Source organism: Pyrus communis, chromosome 10 (genome assembly GCF_963583255.1).
Source record: "Pyrus communis chromosome 10, drPyrComm1.1, whole genome shotgun sequence".
In the NCBI taxonomy this organism is placed as follows: Eukaryota; Viridiplantae; Streptophyta; class Magnoliopsida; order Rosales; family Rosaceae; genus Pyrus; species Pyrus communis.
The window spans coordinates 15221976-15234748 of record NC_084812.1 but is presented as its reverse complement, the minus strand read 5'-3'; the positions used below and the strand labels follow the sequence as shown (position 1 = coordinate 15234748).

Genomic DNA, 12773 nt, shown 5'->3' with positions numbered 1-12773 from the left:
CCAACATTTGGAATAAATTCTCTTGATTTTGCATGCTGTAGCAGCTCCATCAAAATGTAGATTTGATTAGGCTTTTTTCCACAGCACTTTTGGACTGCTTCTGGACTAAGACCCCAGATGGACCATTCACCCAAGGAACCAATCGACCAAAACTCATATCACTTCACATGATGCACCACGAAGTCCCATGTTAAGACATAGAAAATGTGTCTTTAGGTATGACAGAATAAAAACAAATAATGCCAGTGTGCGGTTGCAGGATTTAGTTTGATTTAGTTCAGATTTTGATATCTAATTTCAAACAATGATAACTTACTTGTAACGGGTTCATGCCCATTCTCTCTAGTCCTCGCCTGACATGTCACGTATCACACGAGGGAGGGGACATGGCAGAAGAGAGGGACAGAGAGTAAGGATATGAACCCATGAAGTTTTTCTCGAGCTCCATTTTTTGAACAGTTAGTCTGTATAGAAGCATAAATATAATTCACTGAAATGGCACCATAGAAAAGGTACCACAAACTTTTGAAACATGTAAAAAATTTGTCCCAAGAAATTACAGAGGCAAAAATCCCTAGAGAGGTACCGTCGTTTATAACTTTCTATATCGACAAATCTCACTCATATAATTATTTTGAAAGCCAGTAGATAATAAGAAACAAGGTACAAGCTGCAATGACTGCAGACAAAATAAGTGTGTCTCTTGATCGCCGCCTTCGAATTGAACCTGCGAAGAAAAAAGTGAACAGAAGATGGATATAAAGTCACATCAGAAGATGGAAATGAATAGCGTAAATTGTTTCAAAAAGTACCGAGTAGGCCACGGACTATAGGGAACTTGTCACTTAGATTTTTCACTTTCCCTTGAACATCTCCAAACAGAGCCCTTTGAGAGCCCAAGACTGCTCGTGTTGTTTGAGCTTGACTAATCACCTCATCTATCTGCACAGACATGAACATATGTATCAAAGAATATTTTATTTTATTTTATAAAGATAAACAGGACTTCCCATGACTCCGGTTAGAAGATGCGATTACGAGACAGAGGCTCAAGAACAAGGGGGTAAAGGAAGACCTAGGAAGACTTGGACAAAGACTCTAAGAAAATAATTAGATTACTTGGATCTAACGGAAGACATGACACAAAACCGAGTGCAATGGCGTTGTTGGATTCATATAGCGGACTCCACTTAGTGGGATAAGGCTTTGTTGTTGTTGTTGTTGTAAACAGGACTTCCAACAACCGACTTTCATTTGAAAGCAGAAACTGAGTCCAATATTTACCATAGGAGAAAAAGTTAAGTCCAAGTGCAGCGAACCAATACGTAGAAATATAGAGTGCTTCAAAAAAGTGTCCTGTGTGTTGTTTTGATGCAAAGGAAGCATCATGCCAAAATTGGGGGAGCTTAAAGCACTACTTTTCCGATCTTGGTACAATCATCCACCATGTATGACCCTCTACCTTAGATTTAAGGGACCAACCATAGTTGATAACTAGGTAGCAAATCACCATACTAAAACAAAATTGGTTGGATGGGAAAGTTCATCTTTTCCTTCTTATTTTTCCGGGCCCGAACTTTACGGTCTAATATGTACGGTTTCATGCAGATTCCTAAATACTTACTCCATTTAATGGTTAGGATCAAATATGTTCTTCCTCTTTCTAAATTTCAAAGCAACAGTGGGTGTTTCTCTGACTTTGATATACATTGTTGGAAAGTGGAAACCAATTGAGCATACTCAGTGCCACTGGCAAAGGTTAGGGAAACTTTCTATTTCACTTTACTTCTATGTGGAAAACCCATCCATTTCTAACAGGATGTATAAAAGGGGAAAATATCAACATAAAACAAATTCTAGAGCTGCAAGTCTCAGAACACCAACCACAAATTGACTGTAGTAAATTTGCAGGATGGAGGGCAGCTAAAATATGGGTTTTCTGAAAATAAGATTACACAAAGGCAATTCACAACGTTCAATGTTATCCTATTCCTACTCCCGTAAATATTCCACTTCAAATAAGCACGTACTGCTAAGAAAGAGAAACTATTTCACAATAGAAAACCACCCACCAGAAAGTGCAAAAAAATCTACCACCAATGTCAGAATCACCCGGCCAAGCACATCCTACTTGTAACTCCAATACCATCGACTTGGGGGATTATCTAAGACAAGAAAATCGGCATAAGGAATGCATCACAAGCATTACGTAGCCAGATATTCGACCCAAGGAAAATTTGTGGGCACACTTTCAATCTGTAGTGTCCTGACTGGTGAACAGTTTGTTATTCAACTTTGAGTTCCCCTCAACACTTCAATATTCACATTTGTTACTTTGCAGTAAATTACAGCCTGTTTGAAGGTGTAAAATCTGTATACTAAGGGTTTGTGGAATGGAGGGGAGGTGCTCCAAATGTGTAGCCCGTAGACTCGATAAGCCTTAGTTAGACCCAACTTTAGAAAGAAAAGGGGGAAGTGTTCCATGGGAAATGCACAAAATGCAATTGTGTTGGTTCATAACCTAACATGTGATTTATCCCCAAATAGCACTTAAACTTACATGCGATACACTTCCATGGATGGCAGCTCTTTCCCGTAGTATCTGCATTCTTGGTGACATAATCCCAGATGCCTGCATGAAGCGAGGTAAAACAAACCTGATTTTAGAAAAAAAGAGCATACAGAAATCAAGACAAAAAGACAAAAAAGTATAAAAAAAAAACGGAAAAACAACATGCAAACTATAATAATTATCAGAGTTCTAACCATGCTCACTTTGTACTCACTGATATCGTCCCTGACTGAAGTCAGAAGCTCCGCATGTTCCCTCAATGAATTTATGTTCCCCTTGATTCTTCTAAACTCCTAAAGAGACGATCACCATTTTCACAACGGAAAAGATTTCAATCAGATGGTAAAATGCTAATTACAGAAGTAAATATATCAATGTCAAACAAAACAAAGCTAAAAACAAAATTCTCTTCTATAAATACAAATAGTGGGAGAAGGAGGGGGTGATTCTAGGATTCCAAGTGACCACAAGATGATTCACGCATGTTCCAGCAAAAGTATCCATTTGAATGATGGGAAAATCGAGTTCAAATGTCTTACCAAAGCCAGATTATTAAATCCTCATCAAAAGTTAAAATTGACATATACGGAACCTAATTTAACTTCAGGTTAAGGTTACAATTCAACCAGAGCTCAATCTTCAAGAACAAGATTAAAGAATCAAAACCATTACCCTTTGAACCAGACCTCCATGAATATGACAATCATATTTGTCATGGCTTGTAGCTCTAACATTAATTTACTCCCTCACCCCAAAAACCGGAGGATATATAGAAGAAAAATTTCACTCAAAGCTGCAAATGGGACAGCCTCAACTCACAAAGTGCTTATCGAGTCAAAATGCAAGATTTACTTTAGATATCTATAATCAGGGCCTGATGAAGTTTGCAACTAGGTTTCACACCTTCAATAATATTAAGGATGAACCTAAGATACATGTGGCTGTGCCAAAAACACAAATTGAGAAAGGATTCTTTAAGAGGCACCTTGCTCCATTCAAAATGATTACAAGAGTTTCAAACTCCAGGTCAAGTCAGATTCAGGTTTGAAACTCCAAAATGATAAATTATATCATTCCACCAGTACACAAGTATTACCATTCAATTATTTATTAATCAAATACGAAACTTGTGTAAGGTTTGGGACCATTGATGACATGCAAGATCATTTTAGAATATGGTACTATTTGACACTAGTTTTTTCATGCAATTATATCATATATTGTAACAATTGTAAAACGATCTAGCATATCCTAGCCACAACAATGCAAAGATTATTAATCTCCATGTACTATCATGCACCAAAGCTAGCTATAAGTTGCAGCAGAGGAGAAAACACAAAACAAGACGCTAGAAATTTGAAATCCAAAAGTAGAAGGTCCAAGAAAGGTAAACCTGGGTAAACTCATGAAGTATGTCTCTGTGCCTTGCTAGCTTCTGAGTTACAGAAGTAGCTGGTGTAGCAGATGCAGCACATCGACTCATTGAATCATTTGTTTCCAAAAGTTTCTCAAGCAATGACTGGATCTCCATTTCCATGGACTTCCATGACCTGCTAGAACTAACAGATGGTGACCCAGATTCCACATAACCTGATTTCAAAAATGTATATTGTTATAAAGGCGGTTAATTCATTGATAATAAGTATGCTTTCAATAGTAAATATTCAAAAATAGGGCCATAATGTTTAGCAGCTAAAAGTTACAGCATTAGGAAAGAAAACATCATGCAACAATTTTTTTCATGTCATGCGATAACCAGGAAACTCAATTCCCTCCATTATTATTAGCTTATTTACTTCTTCACAAACACTTAAGAAGGGTCTAGTTAACAAAAAATGAAACTGAAAGCTCCACAAGAAGACAGCCTTTGATTTCTAAATTAACAAAATTCCTGAGATGCACACTGCAACCTACTTAAAATCTTAACAGTTCTTAGTATCAACCAACTAATACAATCCCTCTTATAGAAAAACTTATCTATTTGGTCGTCAAAAATCCCATTTGTAATGCGATGAACTTATCATTAACAAACATATCAAAGAAAAAGCATTGAAAAAAACATTATAACACAACTTCATTCATAACAGAAAACAAAGTTTAAGAAAATGTTTAGAACTTGAAGAAGGATAACGAAAGCTTCTAATAAAGAACGCAAATGCCAAAAGATGTGAAACTCAGTCGCCCTACACATAAGTCCAAAGAATGATCACAACAATGCTTACCCTTTAAAATAGTTAAATATATAACAAAAGATCTCAGTTTGACTAGAAGGAAACTAAAATTCTCTCATTCATAAAAACTCAAGAAACCTCTGCCATTCTCTATAACCAAACTTCACAATTACAAATTAACGATACCGATCAAACTAAACTTTTACTATTCAGATAAACAGAAAGTAAAAACATACATTAGCTCCTTTTCCTCCAAATTTTAGCAACTAAGCCACCCCCATTATTCCTAACTAGCACAATAAACAAAGCTTCCTACAAATTGAATTTTCATAGCACTACAATTCGCGTAACTACCACAACCCACCAATCCAAACCCTTCCATAACCAAAATGCAATGCACAAATCACAGAAATGACGAAACCCAAAACACATAATTAAGCAATTAACAACGTCCATTGAAAAACTAATCACATTAAGATCACAGTTGGAAGAAATGAACCACCTTGTGTGAACCTAGCACCAAGCTTAGCGTAAGAAGAGAGATTCACATCAAGATCTCCCTCAATCTTCCTGGCCTCTCTCCTCAGCTCCTCCCAACCCGATTCCTGCAACTCCAGATTCGAATCCGTCATTTGGACCTCCCAATTTCGGATCCAGATTCGGCAACCCTTTTGGCCAATTCGTCTTCCGTGACTGTTTCGTGATACAACTGTTCCTTTCTACTGATTCAGTTATTTACAGTTAAAAAACATCTTCTTGTTCTTCAGAGTCTGCATTTTGCTTTCTCTTTTTACTTCCCACAGAGAGAGAGAGGGATGAAGGGTCGGGATGTTTATATTTTACTATATATTTTACACTGAAGTAAAAGATCGGCTAAGTCACGAGTATCAAATCCATCATCCATCAGATTCGAACTAAATTCGGGTCATCTATGTAGTAGAGTTCTCCGAATTGGACACATTTAATTGATGTGTGGGTTCCACATCCTATGATTGAGGATACGTGGAAAATTGTGAAAAAACATTTGTGGGACTAGCGTTGCTAGGCTTGGAATGGGCGAATTAGTGCCAACAAGTCGACTTCCTCAACTTCTTCATGATGTTGAATCTACTTTGAGTATTTACACACTCAAGATGAGTGTTGTAAACTTTCCTAGTTTAAGTGTGATTGTGTAAATCCTAAATTATATTTAATTCTAGTTATTCTTTCCTATATACACTTATATTCCTTGGTGATGATGGATTTCTTCTTCCTCTTATTACTATAAATAAAGGCACTATGTAGGGGGAATAACACATACATTCTTCTACGCAATTCTACAAACACATCTTTATCTCTTCTCCCCTTACCGTCGGCCCTCTTCCCTTTATCAGATAAAATAGGTCACAACAAAATTTAATTTTTTGTTCAAATTTTAGTTAATAATATTACAATATATATAAGTATGTAATATTATATTATCTTATTAATACTGGTTCGGTACAATATTGCAATTGGTAATGATTTTGAATACCATTACCTTATCGGAAATGTATGATTTGGACAATTACTATACCATTGCCATTTGGTACAAAATTTTAGTACAAATTTGATATGTATGGTTGGTAATTCGGTTGGCATGGTATACCAACCGTACCATCTGGTTGTTTGCAAACACCTCCCTTGTCCCTATGGATTGGGCTTAGTTAAATTTGTAAAAACCCAAGCTCTCCTTGAATTCTACTCATCCAACCTAAACATATTTTAAATCGAGTTTAGTGCATTACTATATCTTGCCAAAAGATTTACATTGAAGGAGATGTCGAGTTTAGTGCATTGAGCTAAGTACAATAAAGCGCCTATCGCACTTAGATAAGGAACTTTAGGCTCCAAAATCTATTCATCATCCTCCTTCGAACGGAAGGGATCTCATTTTGCATCTAGCGATCGAACGACCATAGGAGTACTCAAAGGCTTTGTTTTATCTTCGTTAAAGCGGCACAACACCTTCTGGGTGTAGTTTGTTTGATGTACTAAGATTATATCCGAACGGTGCTCTATCTCGAGACCGAGACAGTATCGAGTCTTTTCTAGATCTTTCATTTCAAATTTCGACTTCAGATGCACGACAGTTCTTACAAGCTCTTCAAGAGTTCCGATAAGGTTCATGTCATCGACATATACTGCAACTATCGCAAAACCGAAATGTGACTTCTTAATGAACATACAAGGGCATAATTCGTTGTTCACATATCCCTAACTAGTCAAATATTCACTCAGATGGTTATACCACATTCTTCCAGATTGCTTCAAACCGTAGAGTTACTGCCTCAACCAAATTGAGAGCGTGTTCTGGGGTTTGGAAATATTTGATCCAGTCAATGTAAGTTATTCGGGACTTTCATATAAATTTCCGTATCAAGATCCCCATAGAGATACGCAGCTTCTACGTCCATCAGCTGGATACTCAGTTTTTCAAAAACTACTAAACCGATAAGGTAACAAAAAGTAATCACATACATAACGGGTGAATAAGTTTCATCATAGTCAATTCCAGGGCGTTGTGAAATGCCTTGTGCAACAAGACGACCTTTGTAACGCACAATTTCGTTTTTCTCATTACGTTTCTGAACGTAAACCCACTTGTAGTCAACGGGCTTCACATGTGGAATCGAGTTCGACTTGGATTGCTGGTTTCTGATTTGACCAATCAGTTCTACGTCGACATTCATCAAAGGGACGGGGTTTAATGTCAACACTCAACATGATCTCAGTAGCTACTGCATATATCAATGCATCGTCGACGATCATCTCATTTCTACACCACACATCATCTAAGCTAGCATAATAGATCGAAATCTCACGATTCTTGAGAGGTGGATTCGACTCTTCAAGGACGCTTCCGTCATCTAGAATTTCCTCATGAGTTTGATAGAATGAATAAGCAACAGTCGGATTCAAGGTAGGCTTTTCAGGGGCCAGTGTCGTCTTCCAAGGGTGTGAATCTTTTGAACCAAGAGGTCTACCACGTTTTTGTGTAGGGGCAGATGATTGGCTAGCTGCTAATGTATGTGGATCACCAAAGTTGGTGTCCCGGGCCTCTAGGAGGGAAGTCTGTCGTACATTTGTTGCATCCATCTTTCCAGGCACATTCGCATATGGAATATGTGATCTTGTCACTCGCGTTAGATCAATGAAAGCATCTGACATGCTCTGAGCTATGCTCTGAATCTAATATGCGCTTCACTTCAGTTTCAGACTCAGCGGTGTAAATATCTAAATGAGACAAAGTGAGAGTCATCCACGATAATTCACGTTGTTCTTTAGGAACGTTGACGTTCTTATCTCCCCCTAACGACGGGAAGACTGTCCCATAAAAGTGACAATCTGCAAAACGAGCGGTAAATAGATTGCTTGTCAAAGGTCCTAAGTAATGAATAATCGAAGGAGAATCATATCTGACATAGATTCTCATCTTGTGGTGAAGCCTTATTTTTGTACGTAAGGGTGGCGAACTCGGCATATAGACAACCAAAAACACACAAATATGATATGTTAAGTTCGTATCCGATAAGCAACTGAAAGACGTTATATGGTTGGATCGCAACAGGCCTCAGGCAGACCAACATGGCTGCGTGCAATATTGCATAGCCCCAAGCAGTGAACGGGAGCTTAGTACGTATGACCAACGATCAAGCAATCATTTGTAAGTGCTTAATGAATGCCTCTGCCAGGTCATTTTGTGTGTGAACATAGGGTACTAAATGTTCAAGTTCAACCCCAACCGACATGCAATAGTCATCAAAAGTTTTTTATGTGAATTCTCCAGCATTATCTAATCGAATAGATTTTATTGGATAATCAAGGTGGTAAGCCATGAGCTTGATAACCTGAGCCAATAGTTTGGAGAATGCAGCGTTTCTTGTGGACAACAAGCATACGTGTGACCAACATATGGAAGTGTCAACCAAAACCATAAAATATCTAAATGGTCCGCATGGAAGGCGAATCGGTCCACAAATATCCCCTTAAATCCTTTGTAGAAAAATAGGAGGATTCGAGCCAATCTTGTCATAGGAAGGCTTAGTAATAAGCTTTCCTATTGAACATGTTTGACATGTGATTCATTGAATCGATCCTAAACTTCGGGTTAATGGATGCCTATGTAATGATTGAGGATACAACATATCATTATTCGTCCAGGGTGTCTCAAACGATCATGCTAAAATGTAACGTCGTGCGCGGTCCCAGAGGTAGGGCCAGCCATATAGTGGCTCTTTATAGGGTGTATGATCGTAGTATACATACCATTCGGAATACGCTTCATCTTCTCTAGAATACCCTTCTAGCTATATTTGTAAGAAGTTATACACGAAAATTCAACTTCATTTTCTACATGGGTTTCAGTGTGGTAATTATTATCTCTGATGTCCTTAAAACTCAACAACGTTCTTCCGAAATGCAGAGAATGAAGTGCCTCATCAATGGTCAAAATTGTATCAATGGACAACATTATACGTGCCTTACCGTATTCTTCAATCAAGTTGGATGGCCTTGAGAGGGTTGTCAGAGGTGTATTCTTAGGTATGAAGTTAGTGAAATAAATGTGTTCACGCAAAATGGTGTGTGTGGTTGCATTATCTACCAGACAACTAACTTCCCCACTAGTAATACCTAGAATAAAAAATTAATTTGAATCGGTCACATGCATAAAAGTTCTAAAAACAAATATCCATTCAAAATAATTTAAAGTATTCAAGGACGGAAACTAATTAACAACTTAATATCCAAAAGCAAATCACCAACAAATAATCCAAATATAAAGGAAAATTGTTCAAAATTAACCAAAAACACAAGGAAGGTTCGCCCACTAGGTGGAATTCGGCCCCATTGTCTAAATTTCAACTAGAAAAATAGTTTATGTCTAAGATTCTAATCTTTCATAGGGGTAACGGCTTTTTGAAAGTCAGAAACCTCCATCTTGGTACTCTCCAGTTCGTCCACTTGCATAAAGTTTGATTCAAACTTCTTATGACAAGAATGATATTCAGCTACAACCTTCTAGAGAGCTCAGCAAACACGAGACCAATGGTCATTTCAACCACAGCGATAGCACATGTCCGTATCCATGCTTTCAGGTGATTTGCACTTATTGTTGAAGATTGGGGCCTTGGAAATGAGGTTAGGGTGTTTCTGGGCCTTGTTTCCTCTCTTAGATGGGCCTTGGCTTTGTTGACCTTGACGGGGTGGCTTTTGGCCATCCATGCCACGCCTTTTTTGGTGTTGGTTCGTGCTATAGTATGTTTCAGGCATAGCAGTCGTCCTAGTAGGTCGAGCTTGATGATTTGTCATCAATAGCTGATTTTACTTTTCAGCGAGAAGTAAAATAGAGATCAAATCCAAGGACTTAGTGAACTTCTGAGCTCTATATTGTTGCTGCAGGACAATATTAGTAGCATGGAAGGTCGAATTGGTCTTCTCGAGGAGATCTTCTTCGGTCAAAGTTTCGTTACAAAACTTGAGAAGTGATCGGATTCAACAAACTTCAGAATTATATTCATTCACAGACTTAAAGTCTTGGAAGCGCAAATACTGGCAGTCATGTCTTGGAAGTGCAAAGCTACCCATAATGCTCGTGGATCCTCCTCTGTAAGGTACTCGATTTGCAGGGCGTCATAAATATGCCTTCAAATGAAGATCATGGTAGTGGATTTCTTAGCTTCACCAACCTGGTTGTCCATCTCATCTTCAATGGCGGGACGCAAATTCTTTGCAGTGAGGTGAAGCTGTACATCTTGGACCCACTTGAGGTAGTTCCTTCCAGAGACCTCTAAAGCAGTGAAGTCGAGTTTGTTCAAATTCGACATGTTACTATCACAAAATAGATGGACAAGATGTGGTTAGTGCAATGGAGAAAATATCAATCCATTCACATAGGAGTAGAACATTCAGGCTCTAATAGACATGTATTGGTTAAAATTCGCATGAAAAAGTTTCGGGTTTTCATGGGTGATGTTTCTGAGGAAAACTTTAAGTTTTCAAACAAGGTATGTTTGTAGAAACTTCAGGTTTCAAAATAATTATGAACTTCAGGTTCATATGGTCCTGCAGACAAACCCAAATATATACACAAAAATATGCAACAAGGGAATATGCAAATAGAACTTCAGGTATATAATTATAATTGAATTAATTATTTGGACTTCGGGCCAAATTTAAAGTGTGGGTGAAAAAATATAAAACCCAAATTATCTAAAAATAATAAACTATTTAAGCTCGGGGCCCAAAAATATAGGCCAAAGCCCATGGGTGGGCTGAGCAAATCTCTACTGTGAGGTCCAGCCCATATTGGGCTAGAATTGCCTCAAGTAGGCTGCAGGCCCAAGGCAAAAGAGGAAAAAACAGGCTGGATCCAAGGGAAAGCCCATGAAAGGGTACAAATCCGGTGCGGTGCGGAGCAGTGCATTGATCCTCTAGGAATACATGTCCATATAGGAAAGAATAACTAGAATAAAATCTAATATAGGATTTACACAATCACAGTTAAACTAAAAAAGTTTACAACAAATTTCACTTTTTTCTTCTTGTTTTTTTTGGTTGAAATTTTTAACTAAATTTCACATCTTTCTTACTCACATTGTAACGTCTCATGTTTTGGAAGTTTCTTTTAGATTTGGGCTTGTAGCTATTCTTGCACTAGTTGGTGGGGCCAACACATGTTTCTAGTAGAAAATTATGCAAGAGGGACACATGTAAAATTGCCATGTAAATTAAAGACAAAACTTACCCATCCTAAACAATTTCATAAGATCGGTTTTTTTTTTTTTTTTTGACCAAGAAATATCATGTTACAAAGGATCCTGAACGGCTGAAGGTCAAAATATTGTGTATTTTCTAGAAGTAGGAAAATTAAATCGCATAGGAAAACTTGTTTTCACATAAACAAAGAGCAACCATGGAATGGAACGTGTTTGTTTCTTTGATTAAGAAATATCATGACCTATTACATCAACTAATCAATATCCTAACAATATAATTAAGCGTATATGGAGTTGACAAAGTCTATCTTCTAGAGTGCTTAACAATTATTCAGTGTGAAGCCAAAGATCATTTGTTAATCTAAATATTACGCCATCGGCTAGAACATTGCAAACCAAAACTTCGGAGTTAGTTCATCACATAATTAACAGTATGCATTGTCTTTAAAAAAAAATTTTTTTTTTTAGCACATTTGGTTTAAGTCAATAACCCAAAAGATTATAGTGTTCATTTATGTTATGAAAATAAATGACTTGTTGCTTAAGTGATTATAAAGGTGACGGAACAAGAAAACTGCTTCGTAGTGGGGGTTACTTTGAAAAGTAAATTAAAGGTTTAACAAATCCAACGGCTAAATTAGTTTCATGTCAAACGAGGTTTTCTTTCCGCTGCCATCCCTTGCCTTTTCTCTCTTCCCCCTCAACCCTTCTCTTTCTCCCTCACTCCGATCACCCACCACCCCTGCATCTTCTCAATCTTCTTCAGCCCCAGCCTACCCCAATTAAATTCCTTTTTTACTTTTGTATTCTTATTTCTGAGTCTTTCATACCAAGGTGCTTTTATCATCTTCCATTACTTCTCGGTGTGCTACTTCCGAATCCATCGGAGTCGAGGCAATGCTGCGGCGGGCAAGATTGCAGTTGGTCTGCTGGGTGGTGGTCTAATTCATTAGGGTCGACAAAAGGTTGATATTGGAGTTTGAAATTGGGGGTTGAAAATTGGTAGGTGGTGGGTGTCTTGATAAAACTGGAGGATGAAATCGGTTTTGTTATGGGATATATGGGACGGTATCCTTGTTGGCAGCATGTGATAGTAGGGAAAAGGTTGCGGTTGGTAGGAAGGGGCTGTACTTCTGGCGAGAGGCAATGGGTCAGGGAGAGGGGGCACGGAAAAAATTGAAGAGAATGTGGTAGACGAGAGATTTAAGACTTTTTATTTATTTTTGTACGCATTGTAAGAATTTTAGAGTTATTTATAGAAGATAAGTTTGATTTTTTGTTTTTATTTTTATC

The 12773-nt window shown here is 37.7% G+C and overlaps 1 protein-coding gene across 3 annotated transcripts; it reads right to left on the bottom strand.

Moving 5' to 3' along the window:
- Positions 1-465: 465 nt before the first annotated feature.
- LOC137748767 (Golgi SNAP receptor complex member 1-2-like) lies at positions 466-5571 on the bottom strand. Of its 3 annotated transcripts, none has more exons than XM_068488948.1 (6): positions 5243-5571; positions 3966-4162; positions 2767-2865; positions 2561-2632; positions 813-942; positions 466-727 (listed from the first exon to the last, which is right to left on the bottom strand). In XM_068488948.1, the coding sequence occupies exons 1-6, from the start codon at positions 5373-5375 to the stop codon at positions 630-632; spliced, it is 729 nt and encodes a 242-aa protein (XP_068345049.1). In that variant the 5' UTR covers positions 5376-5571; the 3' UTR covers positions 466-629. The 3 variants fall into 3 exon arrangements, with proteins under 3 accessions (XP_068345049.1, XP_068345051.1, XP_068345050.1); XM_068488950.1 differs by having other exon boundaries at positions 2776-2865; XM_068488949.1 differs by having other exon boundaries at positions 5246-5571.
- Between the last annotated feature and the right edge of the window lie 7202 nt (positions 5572-12773).